The 16,229-nt window shown below is 34.9% G+C and overlaps 1 protein-coding gene across 1 annotated transcript in view; it reads left to right on the top strand.

Moving 5' to 3' along the window:
• Positions 1 to 3,528: 3,528 nt before the first annotated feature.
• LOC107299566 (synaptotagmin-like protein 5) overlaps positions 3,529 to 16,229 on the top strand; it is a gene marked incomplete at its 5' end in the record, with an annotated part of 16,306 nt that continues 3,605 nt past the window's right edge. Inside the window, 9 exon segments of the mRNA XM_015828934.1 lie at positions 3,529 to 3,676; positions 4,060 to 4,189; positions 5,241 to 5,347; positions 6,412 to 6,504; positions 7,688 to 7,753; positions 9,796 to 9,974; positions 11,709 to 11,811; positions 13,258 to 13,419; positions 15,254 to 15,362. Of these exon segments, the coding sequence (XP_015684420.1) occupies positions 3,529 to 3,676; positions 4,060 to 4,189; positions 5,241 to 5,347; positions 6,412 to 6,504; positions 7,688 to 7,753; positions 9,796 to 9,974; positions 11,709 to 11,811; positions 13,258 to 13,419; positions 15,254 to 15,362 (1,097 nt within the window).

Below are 16,229 nucleotides of genomic sequence, written 5' to 3' on the forward strand. Positions count from 1 at the left end.
AATTCAAAAGTAAGTATGCAGAAGTTTGCAGTACAATCATAAAAGAAAATAAAAATCTCAAAGTAACATTAATTTGATTCTACGTAACAAAGTCTCTTATGTCAGTTTAAGACTTTAGTTAATTGTTCAAATCAACATTATATACAATAATTAATGAAAATAATAAGTATAGTAGAAATTATAAATGAGGATAATTTTCTGTTGTAATTTCTCTCTAGTCTAAAAATTGTGTCCTTATTTAGCAAGTCATAGAAAAGCTAAATGTTGAAACCTTACATTATAAGGAACCCAAAAGTACAAATTATAAGATTATATATAGTATTATAATCCAAGAATAATTTCCATACTGAATTAAATTCTGCATCAGATTTGTTTTTCAAATATAAAATTATATTTGATTTCCACAATTTAATTTTCTATTTTTTTGTAGAAGGGATTATATATAATTTCTAATGAGGAACATAGAGAGAAACAGAAGTAACTGTATATAAGCCTAGTACAATACATTTTATGAGAATATAAGGTTTGGTAATATTTAAGAGAATTCAACCTCAATTATTGGTTTTATAGTAGATTTATTTTTTTATATTGCTTTGTAGAATTCCACCAACTATGAAAAAAAGTTCTGATTATTGCTGTTTTAACAATTTTATAGAATGAAATATCTATCTTAGCAATCAGGACTGGAATAGTATATGAATAAAATCTTGTACCAGTTTTCCCAAGTGAAAAATTCACTGATGTTAGATTTCTTCCATTGATATTCCCATTACTGAAAGTCAATTGTTTTGTTTAAATTCTTCATCCATTTAACATACAGTTTTTGACTTTTCAGTTTTTGAATTGTATTTCAACATCAATTTATCTACAAACCTCAACATATTTTGAATTGTGTTGAATTTTGTTTTGAATTCTGTTTGATACATTTTTCAATACAACATTCAATAGTTTTAATTTTTTGTGATATATTTTTCAAATTCAGTCAGGCCTCAAAATGTTCCATTATGTTTTGTAATTTCTTTAACACTATAGTGCTTATTTGAGATCTTGAAACCAGTAAGGTGATCAATTGTTGCAGTCCTCAATGAAGCCTTTTTATAGAAAGTACTCTTCAAATTCTCTGAATTTTTCTTTTGCACTTGCAAAATGAGAGGTACACAGACTTCACCTTGCCTAGCTCCCAGAGTGAGTTAGCCACATTAATGGTTAAATGCCATTAATATGCAGATTTTGTCATGCCCATAGGAAGTACCAGATTAATTATAGGCTACTCATACGCATTGTTGCATTCATGTTCTCTAGTGTAAGAAAAGAAGCACAATATAAGAAATACATGGCTGTTAATCACCTTGAATCTGGCCCTAATGACCAGGGTGGCCAGATTTCAGGATGGTGTAGTAGTGAACAATTGTAGTCATGTGGGGGGGGGCTTCTTTCTTTCACTTTGTAGGCTGCCATCTTCATCCCATCTCCAAATTTAATGCTGTTGCTCAGGAATTTTGCAGGTTGGTTTAAATATCTGGGATGCAAAGCAAAGAATTAGAAGAGTTTTCTGCTCATATAACTAGATTTCTGGTGAGCTATATATGCACAATTCCAGTCATTTAATTCTTTATCCTTACATGCATTCCAAGGCCATTCTAGAAATTTCCTCTTCTTTACAAGGTAGATTTCAGTGGTACCTCAGGCATTAGTACAAAAAGAACCAAAACAGCAACTCTGACCTTCTGAAAAATTCCATTTCACATGCAGAGTGTGACCATTGAGTATAACCTGTAATGTGTCATACATAGTCCATAGTATTGTCCAGCAGCAAGAGGGTAGGGAAGTAAGGGAGGCAACTCATGAATAAATAAAACATTTTCTTTTATCTACACATCTAACATACTTGTAAAAGGCAAGAGAGAAAACAGGTTGGGGAAAGGTAAATATGAGTTGCCAGATTGTATCGCTGCCTTAGCTATTTCTCTTACAGTTTTTCATTGTTGCAAAGAATCACAACACTATTTTGTTTTTTCATAATAGCTAATCAGAATATGAAATAACAGGGTGGCCAAACAAATGTGCAAACCCAAAATTATTTGTATAATAAAATAAAATGACATTTTAGTTAAAAATATCAGTTAATATGAAAGAACATTTACATTTTATAGTATTTTACTCTTATTGTATACATTTGGTTGCATTGTTTGATTCTTTTTAACATTGAAAGCTGCAAGCAGAGTCACCTTGTGGTTGAGTTGGGTGACAAATAAATTTAATGAATAATTAAACAAACATAATGCAAAGATATCATTCTCTTTCTGTTACATTAGTTTCCTGTGCAATGAGAATGACATTTTGTAAATATCAGCTTAAGAAATCCAAGTGTAGAATCATATCAATATACAGGCCTGTGTTAATTATTGAGTAAAAGAACAGTAGACAAAGTTCTGTGAAATGTCATAAGAATCCAAACTGGGCAGGAATTGTAAGGCAGGTCAAGTTCTGAATCATTTGCTTTACTAAACTGGGTACATCAGGACATTAGTCCTCTTTGGGAAAAGACAAACAGATGGAGGTATTTGGAGCAGCTAAATAGCATGTGACTAAGATTTCAGATATCTTTGGAATGTGACTGTTGTGGACAACTCCACAAGCAGCGTCAGAACAATTATGCCATGTCCTGTGGCCCACATGCTAAACTACTACATAATGGGGCACGTCCCATGAAGGTCTGTTAATCAGCTATAACAAATATTACATGCTTATATTGGGGAAATGGAAAATGTAAATGTATTGCCATAGTTTAGGTCCATTTACATCACTTGACACATAATTGTGAAAATGAATGTAAAATGTTGGGGCGAGAAGAAATCAATAAAGAACTTTCCTGAATGAAAAAAACAATAAATATTATGAAACATATATATCCAGTCTTCTCCCAGGAGCAATTAAACTGATTTGTATTTTATAACTTTTGAAGACATTAACTTCTTGCTAAACTAGAAGGTAGGTATTCAATTGACCCTAGAAGATTCCCTGACAAAATGACCACTTAGAACCCAGTAAGTAGCTGTGTTTAAAAAGTGAAAAATAGAATGGGGTTTACAACTTTCTCAATCCGTTGTTGCTACCATGCTAAGGCACTCCTAAAGTCACCTAGAACTCCCAAGATTTTTTGCAAATGACAAATACGTGGCTTTAGAAACATGTTCTATTTTATTTTATTTTATTTTTAATTTAATTTAATTTTTATTCTTTGCTTAACCCTGGTTACTACACTTTAAAACATATATAAGATGCTAGATTGAGAATTTTAATCAGTTTGTTCTCTTTGATTTTAGATAGATATATGTAAAATGGTATTAAATGGCATTAAGATTGCTATCCAGGTGATGCAAGGTTAAAATGTCCTCATGCCTCTAAAGTATTTGTCTAACTACTTTAGAACTACTGACGGAACATCATTTCTGTTAGGTAATTTCTCCTTTTTTGTTTATCTGTATCAACCTAAATTAGAAGGCTAATTTAGTGCAATTTCTCTAGGGAGAATACTTATTCCTCAGATATTCATGTTCTTGGAGACATAACAGACAACATGAAAAAGGCTGAAAGCCAAAGCAATGCTTCCACTCCACACTATCCAAGGTCACCAGCACTGAGTGCCCGCAGCATGACTATTGACTATAGCCGGGTAAGTTGATTGGTGCAAAAAGAGATTGGTTTGAGAAATAATTGCTTCATAATGACAAATCTAGAATCTGGATTTACTTGTTTTGCTCCAGTCTTTTGAGTATTGGACAGAGAGATGGTGGAGAAAGCAAACTGAGATTGACTTGATAGTCTTAATTTATTTGTGTGCATTCTAAGATGATTCTGGCTTATTTCTTACATGTTTAACAAATCATGATTAAAGCAAATTCTGAGTAACAACCATTTTGAACAAACAATGAAAAGTTAAAATTATTGGATTGAACTTGTGGGGATTTGCTTCAAATACAACTAGTGTATTTTCATATGTTAAAAAGTTTTCTTATATGTGTGATTCATTAAATATATGTTATTTTATGTGAACAGGATTCTGAATTAGAAAACAACATTGTTATGTCTATCAGTGAAAGTATCCCTGCAGATCTGTCAAAAAGGCATCGTAGGAAAGGATCTAGAACACCTTCTGTGGCAATTTCTAGGACATCTTTATCATCTGGTGAGCTTTCACTTACTGATACTTTGATGTACTTGTGAATTGCTATCACTACACCTTTTCATTGTTTAGCTTGTTTTTTCTCCCATGTTTTTTTTTCTCTTGGGGATTTTTTTTTTTAGAATTGCTAAGAATTAGCCTTTTGTCATTCTAGATCAGAAATGCAGAGCTTCTATCAATTCAGGGTTATATTGACAAATGCAGTTTGGAAGAGGAAAGGGAGGGAGTTTAGATTGGATTTTGTGAGGTGGTCTCAAGGGTGAAATGGATGTCCTATAATATTCCTGCAAGCTTTACTGCAAAAAAGACAAAGAGCGACCGACCGACCGACCGTATTTTTGGCTTACCTACTCTGTTGTGATTGCAGAGACCATCAAAGGATAATGATGGGCTGCACGTTTCGTAGTTCTGATCTGGATCCTGGTGCAGTATTGTTTATTTGATTCCCAGTGGCTCTTCAGGCATAGGTCACCTGCTGCCTGATTCTTTTTCAACTGAAGATGAATAGGGCTGAATGGAACGTTCTGCTTTAAAATGCACACTTTATTGTAGAACTGTGGTTCTTTCCCTTTAATGAAGAAATCACTACGTGTCTGTCATAATTATTCTTAAAACAAAGATGAGGGTTTTTTTATAAACATCTGTAAACTTTAGCCTTTGCTGATCATTTCTTCTCTAAATTTTATTCAACACTTTTATATGCATAGCAATTGGATGAAAGATACATCTTAATAACTGTTTCACTTACTAAAAATAGATTGCAGGAGTGTTAGAGACTCAACTTGCATGACATACATTTTCCCTCTACTTGTTTGATTTTCCAAAGAATGAAAAAAAAGAAAAACACCACTGAATTTCTTCCTGTAATCTGTTTTTTTTTGTTCTTGAATTTTATCTTTTCTGTAGGTTTTAGGCAAAGAGGAAATTGATGGGTAAAAACAAGAAGTTGTGGAAAAATAGATAAATAGTCCGTCATACAAAAAAGTTAAAAGATACAATATCTTCTGTATAGATTGCTAATACACTATATATGGCTTTGACTTATATTTTGCAGATCGTAGTAGATCAGAGAGAGATCTCAGCGGATCCTTTTCAGAAGGAAATGAAGATACTTTAAGCTTAAGAAGTAAATCTGTACCTGGAGCACTGGACTGTGATGTGGTGAGCTAGAAAGATACAAAGTTTACAAATTAGAATATTTTGACTTTTTTATTTTATTTTGATTTGACTGATTCCAGTAATTCATATGTATGTCACAGTTTATATCAAAAGTACAAAAATAGTTAATGAGTTGCCTTCATATAGTGAGCTATGGCAGCAGTACATGTATTTTGCAAACTTCCATCTATCTGATATCTGCACATAATCTCTTGCTTCTCCCTCTATGGACACAACCTGAACATTTTACAGATCTTTAGCTAAATGTGCCTTTGAGACTTGTTCTCATCTGTCTATCGAAAGGGAAGACGTTTCTGAACAAGGATCAGCTTCATACTCAGTTTCTACCTCCACTTAGTTATTACCACCACCTGTGTCACCACCTTTTTGTCCTCCTTCTATCATAGTACCATAAAGTGAGCACATGAAACAATTAAGCAAAAATGTGAATGTACTTGATTTGTTTTTCCCCTTGAAGCACAGCTTCAGTGTTTGGCCCAGCCAGAGATATCAAACAAGGAACCACTGTCAGCACTTGCTTTGTCTTTTGAAGTGAAGGGTGGCAGTTGGCAGCTGCCTAGCAGAACACAACATTTTAATACAGAATGGAACTGGCAGCTGCTCCATGTCTAACAACCACAAGAGCAATTGCATGGGGCTTTCAGTCTTGGCAGGCAGAGGGGAGCATTTCCCTTCAGTTTTCCATCTTTGCAGTCTCAGCAGAGCTTCAGCTTGGCTTATAAAAGGATCAGCCACACTAGGGGACACAGTTTAAATAACTGTGTGTAATGAAACCTTTTTCAGTATAATTTGTAAGGGAGAGTTTCAGCTGTTATTGTTAAGTATGATGGGCTAGATGTTCACAATAACTGGTGAGATCTCAAACACTAAAATGTTCTTAAAGAGAAAAAGTGAAACAGGGTAAGATACTGAAGTTAAGGTAAATGGTTTTATTTAAAAAGCAACAGAAGATAACATTTTCCCTGTTTACTCCTTCACTCACCCCCTTCCTAATTCAATATCATTTGATTCCTTAACGGTGGATGTATGCTTTGGTTTCCCATTAGGACTACCTGAATGAAGCAGAAGAGGATATGGATGACATTATAGCCTCTGGCTTTTCAAAAAGGCAAAGTAATTTGGCAAGTGGATTTTCCACAGTAAGTTCCTATTAAATGCATATGCATGCCTTCCTTTTACAATTTTTTCCTACAGTATATTAGGTTTTTCATACATAGACCATGTTCCTTTCTAATATATTTTATTCTGTTGTATTTCATTCCATGGCTGATTTTTAGCTTCAGTTCTCCTGTTTTGGTAGATTAAATGCCATTGCCATTATTTGGATTTTAGAGACTTTAATTTTTGTTCAACAAAAGCACTATTATGCACTTAGTTTGATGGATATAGCCAATAGTTATGAATATACAGTAACTACTTTTTGTCTATTTATAACTGGGGATTACAAGAAGTTTCAGCTATGTTATTGAAGTTTATAAGAATTAGTCCAACATGTCAGGAGGGCATAGGGTAGGGCCTAGTTCATCAGGCTGATGAAATCTGGATCCAATCATTATTTTCCTTTTGTGTTAGAAAGAAGATTGTACATTACACATATTAAGCAAATAACAGCTTAACATTTAAGATAGCACTATTATGGTTGTTGTTGTCATTATTATTAGATAAAATCCCTCCTTTATTTTGTAAAAGCCAAGGCAGTGTATATAGTTCTCCTCCTTCCTCTTTTCCTCATAACAACCACTTGTGAGGTCGGTTAGACTGAGAAAGAACATCCAGTCCAAAGTCACATAGCTAGTTTTCATGCTTCTGGAAGGACTAAAATTCATTTTCCCACCTTCCAGTCAAGTACCCTAACCACTACACCAAACTGTGGATAATTTCACTTGATGCTTGGCAAGTAAATTATTTGTTGGCAACTAGCAAGTAGTATAATTACTATAGTAATTACAGCATTTAAGTATCTTGCATTCTAAGGAATTTTAAATGGTTGATTAAAATACATTAGCTACAGATTGCTGGTATGTGGGTAGATAGATATCTGCCTTTGATAACAAAATGTTTTTATCCAAATATTTCTATAATACTGCAAAAGGAAAATGAGTGCTCAGCCTAAGGTTAAATTCATTGTTGGAGAGATAACATAATTTCTTGTATACCTGTCTCTATAAATGGGGGTTATTTACTAGTCACTTTTCTCCATACAGTAGTTTGTGTCTTTTCTTTATCCATTTTTACTTTCTCAAACTGTTCCTTGAATTTCTATATCCCTATTGGTGCTACATAATGCTCTTCTTTCCTTTGCCTTTTGCCTACCTAATAAAGAATTCTCCTTCAAATTCTGAAAGGAAATGGAACTACTTAAATGTTCCAGAAGCAGATGGTGATACTGTAAGTTCTCTCAATTTTCTGATGCATGCAAGAGCTCATCTCTGTTCCTGTTTCATGTCTGCATATATAAATAGCAAAAACAAATGTCTTTAAATTGATAATAATTGCTCCATTAAGTCACTGGCTGACAATAACAGTGTCATAGTCTTAAAAGTTAGAATTCTGTTTTGTAATAGAAACATATATGGAGAAGTAATTTTTCTATTCATTCAGATTATTTGAATGGAGGATAACATAGAATCATAGATTGTAATGGACCATTTAGGCTTCCAGGTCCAACCTCCTGTTCATTGAATGAAAGCATCAAGGAATGATGGCTCTCTAGCCTTTGCGTGGAAACATTCAGTGAAGGAGAACCAACCAACTCTCTGAGGAATATCAGACTGGACGCTTTCTCTGTCTCCTACAGTATTGTGCAACCAAAATCTGTGTTCCTATCAATTAAGTCCATTATTCTATATCCTACATTCTGGAATGGCAGGACCCTTGTGTGTGGCATCCTTTTAGGTATTTGAAGGGTGCTGTATATCCTTCTTTAACCATCTTTTGTCAAAGTGAAACAAAACAAGTGTTTCAATTTCTCTTTATGAGGTTTTGTTTTTAATTCCATGATAATCTTCATTGCCTTTTATTGATCAGCTACAGCTTATCTAAATCCTTGTTTAAGTGTAGTGTTCAGACTGAGATTGTTGAAGCAGAGGGCAACAATAATTTCCTGTGGACTTGCAAATGATATTTCTGTGGATGCAAACAAATGGCATTGCACTTGCCTGCTTTGCCACTCTATTATACAGCTATCATTTGTAATCAACTAGTGATAAAAAAAACTTGTATTGCAACGATTATCAATAAGTTAGGTATCTCCCTTCCTATAATCCTGCATTTGGTTTATGTGTCTGAAATGAAAACCATCACATTGTTCTCTTTTACATTTTGTTCTGTTATATTCAGCTCGTTTCTCCAATCTGTCAGGGTTATTTTTAATATAACTTCTCTCTTCTTGGCTGTTAGCCATTTCACCCATTTTTGTATCATTTCCAAATATGATAAATATTCCCCACACCTCTTAATCTAAATAATTAGTGAAAATATTGAAACGTAGAGGACTCAGGACTGATCCAGGACTGGCACTGCTTGATATCTTCATCTGATCTGATGAGGGGTCATTACTGATTTTCAGGCCAGCTATATATTTCCTTCTCATGAGTGCCATCCAGATCAGAATGTGCTAATTGGCATATCTTGGTGGTCCTCATCTTATGACCACCACTGGGACCGGACTACCATCACCAAGCAAGTTGGTTGTTAAATGAATTGCATCTGATTTTGCAACCTTTTTTTGCCACAGCTGCTTCAGCAAATGTGTAATACCACATTGACTTTGCTTGTCAGAAGCTAGCTGGGAAGGTTGCAAAAGGTGATCATATGACGTCAGAACACTGCCAACTGTTGTAAATACAATAAGATTTTCAAGTGCCTGAATTTTGATCACATGACTGTGGAGATACTGCAGTGTTGTAAGTGTGAGGACCAGTCATAAGTCACTTTTTTCAGCACTGTCATAGCAGTTGCTAAACAGTTAAGTCGAGGATTATCTGTATTTGTTCAAATGTTTTGCTGAAGGTAAGATATACTACAACATATTATCAGTTAAAGAAGTTATTTAATTAAAAACATAAGTAAGTTATTTTGGAATTAAAATACTAAATTGGGCACTGAAGTCTCCATCCATGGGTTTACTGGATGAATTTAGGATAATCTCGGAGCTTAATTTTACAGATGTGCATGTATGCGAGAACTGAGTAAGACACTTTGACTTGTTTGAACAAATAAAATAAAATGGGTATGTTTCTTCAACAGGATATTGAGATTGAATTTTGCCATCAACCAACCCATGATATCATATTGGTTGAATCGTCTGCAGTATAAAAATGGCTAATTCTATTTCTCTTTAGTGAGATGTTTCCCTAATAGAAATGACTGATTAGTATATGAATATCACTCAGTTTGATATAGGCTTCCTGTCACTGTCTCTTTTTCAGGCCAGCATTAACAGTACGATGAGTGTTTACAGTGAAACTGGGGACTATGGCAACGTGAATATTAGTGGTGAAATTTGTCTGCAAATCAGCTACAGCTATAAAACAGGAGCCCTTAATATACTTGTAAAAAAATGCAAAAACTTGGCCATTGCTGATGAAAAGAAACAAAGAACAGATCCGTAAGCAAATCTCTCTTTTTTAAACTAAACTTCTATTTATTTACTATCCTAGTTATGTTTGCTTGTTAGATTTGCCTTCCACAGATCTACTGTTTAGGACAGTAGAATATCATATTCTTATCATTGTGCTGGAGTTTGCAAAATGTGAAAGACAGCATGAGTTTCTCCTATCTTCTTATTGAAGCTTTACTTTAAATGAGATAAGAGCCATGTCATTTTTAGTCCTTGAAAAGTTTGAGAAACTACAGTTGCTTCAGTTGGTGAAATCTAGAATCAGCTCAGGGAGATGGGCAGCATAGAAGTTTAATAATAAAATAAATAAATCTGGAGATGGTGAACTGGTATGAACATTTTTCCAGTTTGATAACTTCAGTGCTACACTGCCTGTGAGAAAAGACTTAATTTTGGTGAAATGAAAAACCCATGTTTACTGCTAAATGCCTTGTGCTGATATTCTTACTTCTCTTATCCTAAAGACTTTCCAATTAGAAAATACAAATTTAAATTCTGATTGTCAACTGACCATAATTCTCTGCAATGTTGTTCTGGCAAGTGTAGTGTGAATTCAGTAACAATTAGTAAACAGAAACCAGAGTGGAACAATTGTTCCTTAGTTTTTCTTTAAAATTATAACTGTAAAAATTAATCAATTTAAGGAAGAAGCTGAATTTTTCTGTCTTCTCCTGCCCAAAAAGTAAATGGTGGGGAAATGAGAGGATTATAGCTTTTCTTCCACATTCTCTGGCAAATAGAAGGCTCTTTGAGAAGAGATTTCTTTCAGTGCACTAAGATTGGAGAACGAGGAGTCTTTTGTGTTCTTCTTGTTCCCTTTCTTCCTTATTTTCTACAAGTGAAAGTAATCCTAGGTACACTGAAGCCTCTTGTACCTGCCTGAGGACAAATGGTAGGAAGGAATCAGGATAAGGAATAAAAGGCTGAGTAGTAAAGCAGGAACTTTCCACAAACCCTAATGTTCCAGCCAACAGGCTCATGCAAGCTACACATAGCAATGGTAATTTACTACATACTGAAAAATGAACTGCATGCCCCATCTTTCTCAAGGGTCCTGAGAAGCAATAATGGAAAAGATCATCACTCTCCAATCTGGGATTGTGAACTTCCCAACTACATGCAGTTGGTCATTGTGGGACAAAGAATAGGCTGGACCTGGCAGGGCTTCTCTAATGTTCCTTATTTTGTGGTGAATCAAAACTTTGAAGAGTAATAATTCTCCAGCCTGTACTTCACATTGTTTATATGGAATTCTGTGTTTCAGTAGATTTCTGACTTCATATTTCTGGTGTTAGCATATGGAACTAGGTAACAAATAACCTTTGGGGGAAGATGACACTTGTTTTTTGATTTGCATGGCAGGAAATCAGGAGCAGGAAGTATAAGTCTCACTCAGACTTGGTTGTGGTGTTCAGAATGCATGTAGGAGGGGGCATCATATGATTGCTTGTTCCTGTATGTAAATATATATATGTATATATTTCTCCACAAATATATGTTTATTTAAATTGTATATATTTCCAGTATATCTCTTGCTACATGAAACAAAGACATCTGATGTACCACAATACATGAGAGAGCAAATAAAGCTAAAGTATAATCATTCTGATGTCTCTGGTTTAGTTTTGGCATTGTTATATGTAAGAATTTTCTTTATATGTGGACATCTACATGTTTGTATATTAATATTGTAACTTGATAGTTTATTAATTTAATCTGTAGTTATGTCAAAGCGTATCTTCTGCCAGACAAGTCTCGCCAGAGCAAAAGGAAGACAAAAATCAAAAGTAATAGCACTGATCCAGAATTCAATGAAATGCTTAAGGTAAGTTAGGAACTGGGACAACACCATATACATTAATATTTCCTCTATGATCAAAATGAGAAATTCTTGGTTGACTGGTTTGTTAGTTTAAATTATTTATATGCTGCACAGTACCTGCATGATAAAGATGTCCTTGAGTTGGGCTGTGTTTCTGGTATCTCTCTGGACATGTCCAACTAGTTTTTGGGTTGTGCTTGTAAGTGATTTGCTCCTACTTTCCTCAGGGATTTCAGTCCACTTTGTCTAGATATTTTTGACTTTTCTGTTTCATCTAAAGTCATCCTCCCATATTTGTGTCATCCACAAAACCTTGTGTCATCCAGTTCCACCATCTCAGTCATTGATAAAAATTTTGAATTGCATAGGATCCAAAATAATCACTGATATTCCACTCAATTCTTCTGTCCAAGATGAAATGAGATTGTTCAGGCAACTGAGGCCATTTAACAGTAGCATCTTCTACCCTATATTTTAATTAATTAATTAATTAATTTAAAATTTTTGTGTCATCCAATTCCAAAATAACTGGGTGGTCTCTTTATTAAGAAATATATATATATCATGAGTCTATTAAGAAAAATATGTGTCATGAGGAACTCTGTCAAAAGCTTTGCTGAGAACCTGAGAACATTCCAGATCTACTGAGCTGCAATTCTATTATTAAAGAAGGAAATATGGTTCATTGGCACAATTTGTTTGCAACAAAACCATGCTTGCTCTTGTTAATTGCAGTATGCTTATTCAAGTGCTCATAGATATGTTCTTTATAATTTGTTTGAGACTTTGCCCAATGTCAACATTAAGTTGACACTTCCTTGTACTTCCTGGGCATCTGCTTCCCATTTATTTATTTAAAGGAGAATATTTGTAGGTCAGGGTTGAAATGAAGAGTTCTTGGTGCACTCTGAACTCAGAGAGCACCAAGGACTCCTCATCTATTTATTTATTTGCTTATCTTATTTATATACCTCCCATTCCCAAAGGCTGGAAAACTAACAGTCAAAAATCACTAAGGAAAAAAAAACCCACAAAAAACAAAAAAAATTTTTTTTAAAGGATTTTCAATTACATGATTCAAGAAAGATAAAAAATGTAAAACAGTTGTGGAATTTAAAGAACAACTTTCTTAATAACAACACTTTTACCAGTTTTGGAGAATTTAGTATCACCAGTTCATTTTCTTTCTATTTTAATTATGAATAATGTTTCAAAATCAATATGCGTACAGGAGGAGATGGAAGGACAGGTGTAAACAGGTTTTCAGGAGAATAATTACATTTTATGTATTTCCCTTCATAATTTGAATTGCACTAGTAGGAAGGGAAAATATTGCATCATTTATTATCTGTTAATACCTTTGGATATACTTAGAAGATCTATACTCTCACTTACTGGGTCCTAAAAATATTTTCCTTAAAAATATGCTCCTTTTCTATCACTCAATAGTATGTCATTAGCCACACGCAGCTTGAGACTCGCACTCTGCAACTTTCTGTCTGGCATTATGACAGATTTGGGCGTAACAGCTTTCTGGGAGAAGTAGAGATTCCCTTGGACTCATGGAACTTTGAAACTCAAGCTGATGAATGGTTCATGCTTCAGCCGAAGGTGAGAAGGTCCTGTTGGTTTAGAGAAGTGGCATGCAAATTTATATTGCAATCAAATTATCCACTAGTTGAAGGAAACTTAGCTGAAAGTTGGGTATATGCCACTGTATAGTGTTCTTTGAGTTTTGAAGTTAAAGCCATCACAACAATAAAACTACAGAGGAAGAATTGTATGTCCCACAAAGGCTGTATCACAAGTGGCTCTCAAACTCTAGATGCCAGTGTGTTTCCCTGTAGCTTGGACAGATCAGTTTGTTCCTGTCCAACAAACTGCAAGTTTTATCATTTCATTTGCAATCTAATATGTGAAATCTGTTCTTTTTACCTTCTGTGCTTCTGTAGTCCAAAAAGGAACGGATTATTCCTATATCACATATTTTTGTTTGTTACTGTTGAGAAAAGGCATCTATACGTAAAGACAAGTATATCTATTTTGGGGGAAGCCCTCTAACTCACTTATCACTCTCCCGATATTGTCAAAGTAATAATCCTAACAATTTTTTAGCACCTGGATTCATGAAGAATTTTGGCCACTCAAGTCAGATAAATACCATAGTGAGTTACATCTCTTTCTTGAAACATCTGGCCTTCTCCAAACATGTGGCTCCATGTGGTCGTGGTTTCATTTTTTTAAAAACTTGATACCATTGTATATTTAATTGTTCTAATATGTATTCACCTTTGTTCCTTTTATTGTTTTCCTCCCCACCCTAACATTTGAGTTATTTCTGATTTATCTTGTTTTGTTGAAATTTGAAAATACGTTAATGTGATAAATTTGATAGAAAAACAGGAATAGCAAAGCCATCGTGATATTATTGAAGTCTGCATAAAGCTTAGAGTTAAGTGGGAATTGTAGCGACAAAGTTTACTGTCAATTACATAAACATTAGAACAATGCTGAACGTCACAAGACCCCTTAGTTCCCATTTCTGTCCCTATTAAAGAACTAGCAGTGGATTTGCAGGAAAGCTCCACTTTTACTTGTCAGTGATCCAAGCTCTTTATTAAACTTAAACTTGCATTCCTATGGCCAGCAACAAAGAAAGCCTGTCTCACCAGCACCTTCCACATTGCAGAGGAAAAGTTGGTCGCTTTTGTCCTCTATCTAGTAGGCAAACAGAAGGCATGTGTTGGGCAGTTTGGAAGAAGCTTTGTGGTGGTTCAAGCTGTCTTAAGAGAGAGACAAAAACACCTAGGAACTGGACATTTTAAAGAAAACCCCTTCCTATTTCCTTGCTAGAAGCTTATAGAGCAGTGATGGCAAACCTTTTAGAGACCGAGTGCCCAAACTGCAACCCAAACCCCACTTATGCATCGTTGGGTGTCAGGTGGGTGCGGCCCGTTGGCTGGGTGTGGCCCATTGGCTGGGTGTTGCCAATTGGGTGGGTGTGGCCCATTGGGTGGGTGTGGCTGCGGTGGTAACGGCAGACTGGGTGGGACTAAAAAGTTCAATCAATCAATTCTAACTTTGCAAGATCTTTTTTTTTTCCCACAAGAAGTTGAAATTGACTGATTGATTGAACCTTTTTTTTTTGTACACGGCAGCGGAGGCTTAAAACGAAAAGGTTTTATAAAACCCAGCTGAAGGCCTAGGACTGGGGCGACAGCGCATGTGCCCACAGAGAGGGCTCTGCATGCCGCCTCTGGCACCCGTGCCATAGTTTCGCCACCACTGTTATAGAGTGTAGGAAGTAGAGGTTGGTCATTTGAAGCTCATCTTCATTTGTATACTTCTTTTTATGTATACCTCAAAATAATGTGCAACATGCTCTAAAAGTGAAGGCGAATATTTATTAAACAAGACTTTCTTCTATTTTACTTTCTTATTTTAGATGGAGATTTCCACTGATATTGGGCTGCAGTACAAAGGAGAATTAATTGTTGCTTTACGTTACACTCCACCTGAGAGGAACCTAACACTTCCCCTAGGAGAGATTCAAGGTAAAAGAAAAAAAAAAACTTTGATGCATCCAGAAATGTTTCCCTTGAATTGTTTTAATTCATGGTCTTCTGCAGACATTAGGAACAAAAACCCAGCACTACAAAACATTGAAATTGTTGCTGTTCAGTTGGTTTACTACTTTCTAAAAGAATTTGAAACCACAAATCATTTCATCTTCCTATATTATTCATCCTCAACACTATATCTTTTGGAAGCAAGGGCAGGATTTGTTAGCTGTAAATTCATTAGCTCTCTATTCAATAGCATTTTCTTATAATGTCATCTTGTTGAGTAACAAGACTTGACATTTTCATTCTATGCAAAATGCTGCAAAAGCTGCCAATTATTTCTACTCAAAATTCCCTTGTGTCTGTATATCTTGGGGTGACCAAGGTTGGTGTGATTGTCTGAATCCTGAGAACAACTGATAATTGGTCAGCTGTGCCCACCCAAATTCAGCAGAGGCTAGAGAAACAGGGAGAAGGTTTCTGAAATTCAAAGGCAATCTACTTTTCAAGACTCCTGTCCACCAGAAAACTATTTTTAATGATGAGTAATTGGTGTTTAAGAGGCAGTTTGGTGTAGTGGTTAAAGCTTTAGGCTAGAAACTGGGAAATCATGAGTTCTGCTTTAGACTCAAAGCTCACTGGGTGACTTTGGACCAGTTACTTTCTCTCAACCCTAGGAAGGGGGCAGTGGCAAACCATAAACATAGATTTTCATATTTTTAGTTGTACTCTGCCCAGAGTTGCTCTGTGAGTGAATTGGGCAATCTCTAAATTTATATGTATAAATTTATAAATATATATAAATTTAGAGATTGCCCAATATAAATCAATCAATCAATCAATATAAATGACTTCTGA

Source organism: Protobothrops mucrosquamatus, unplaced genomic scaffold (assembly GCF_001527695.2).
Source record: "Protobothrops mucrosquamatus isolate PMUCROS unplaced genomic scaffold, P.Mucros_1.0 scaffold5117, whole genome shotgun sequence".
In the NCBI taxonomy this organism is placed as follows: domain Eukaryota; kingdom Metazoa; phylum Chordata; class Lepidosauria; order Squamata; family Viperidae; genus Protobothrops; species Protobothrops mucrosquamatus.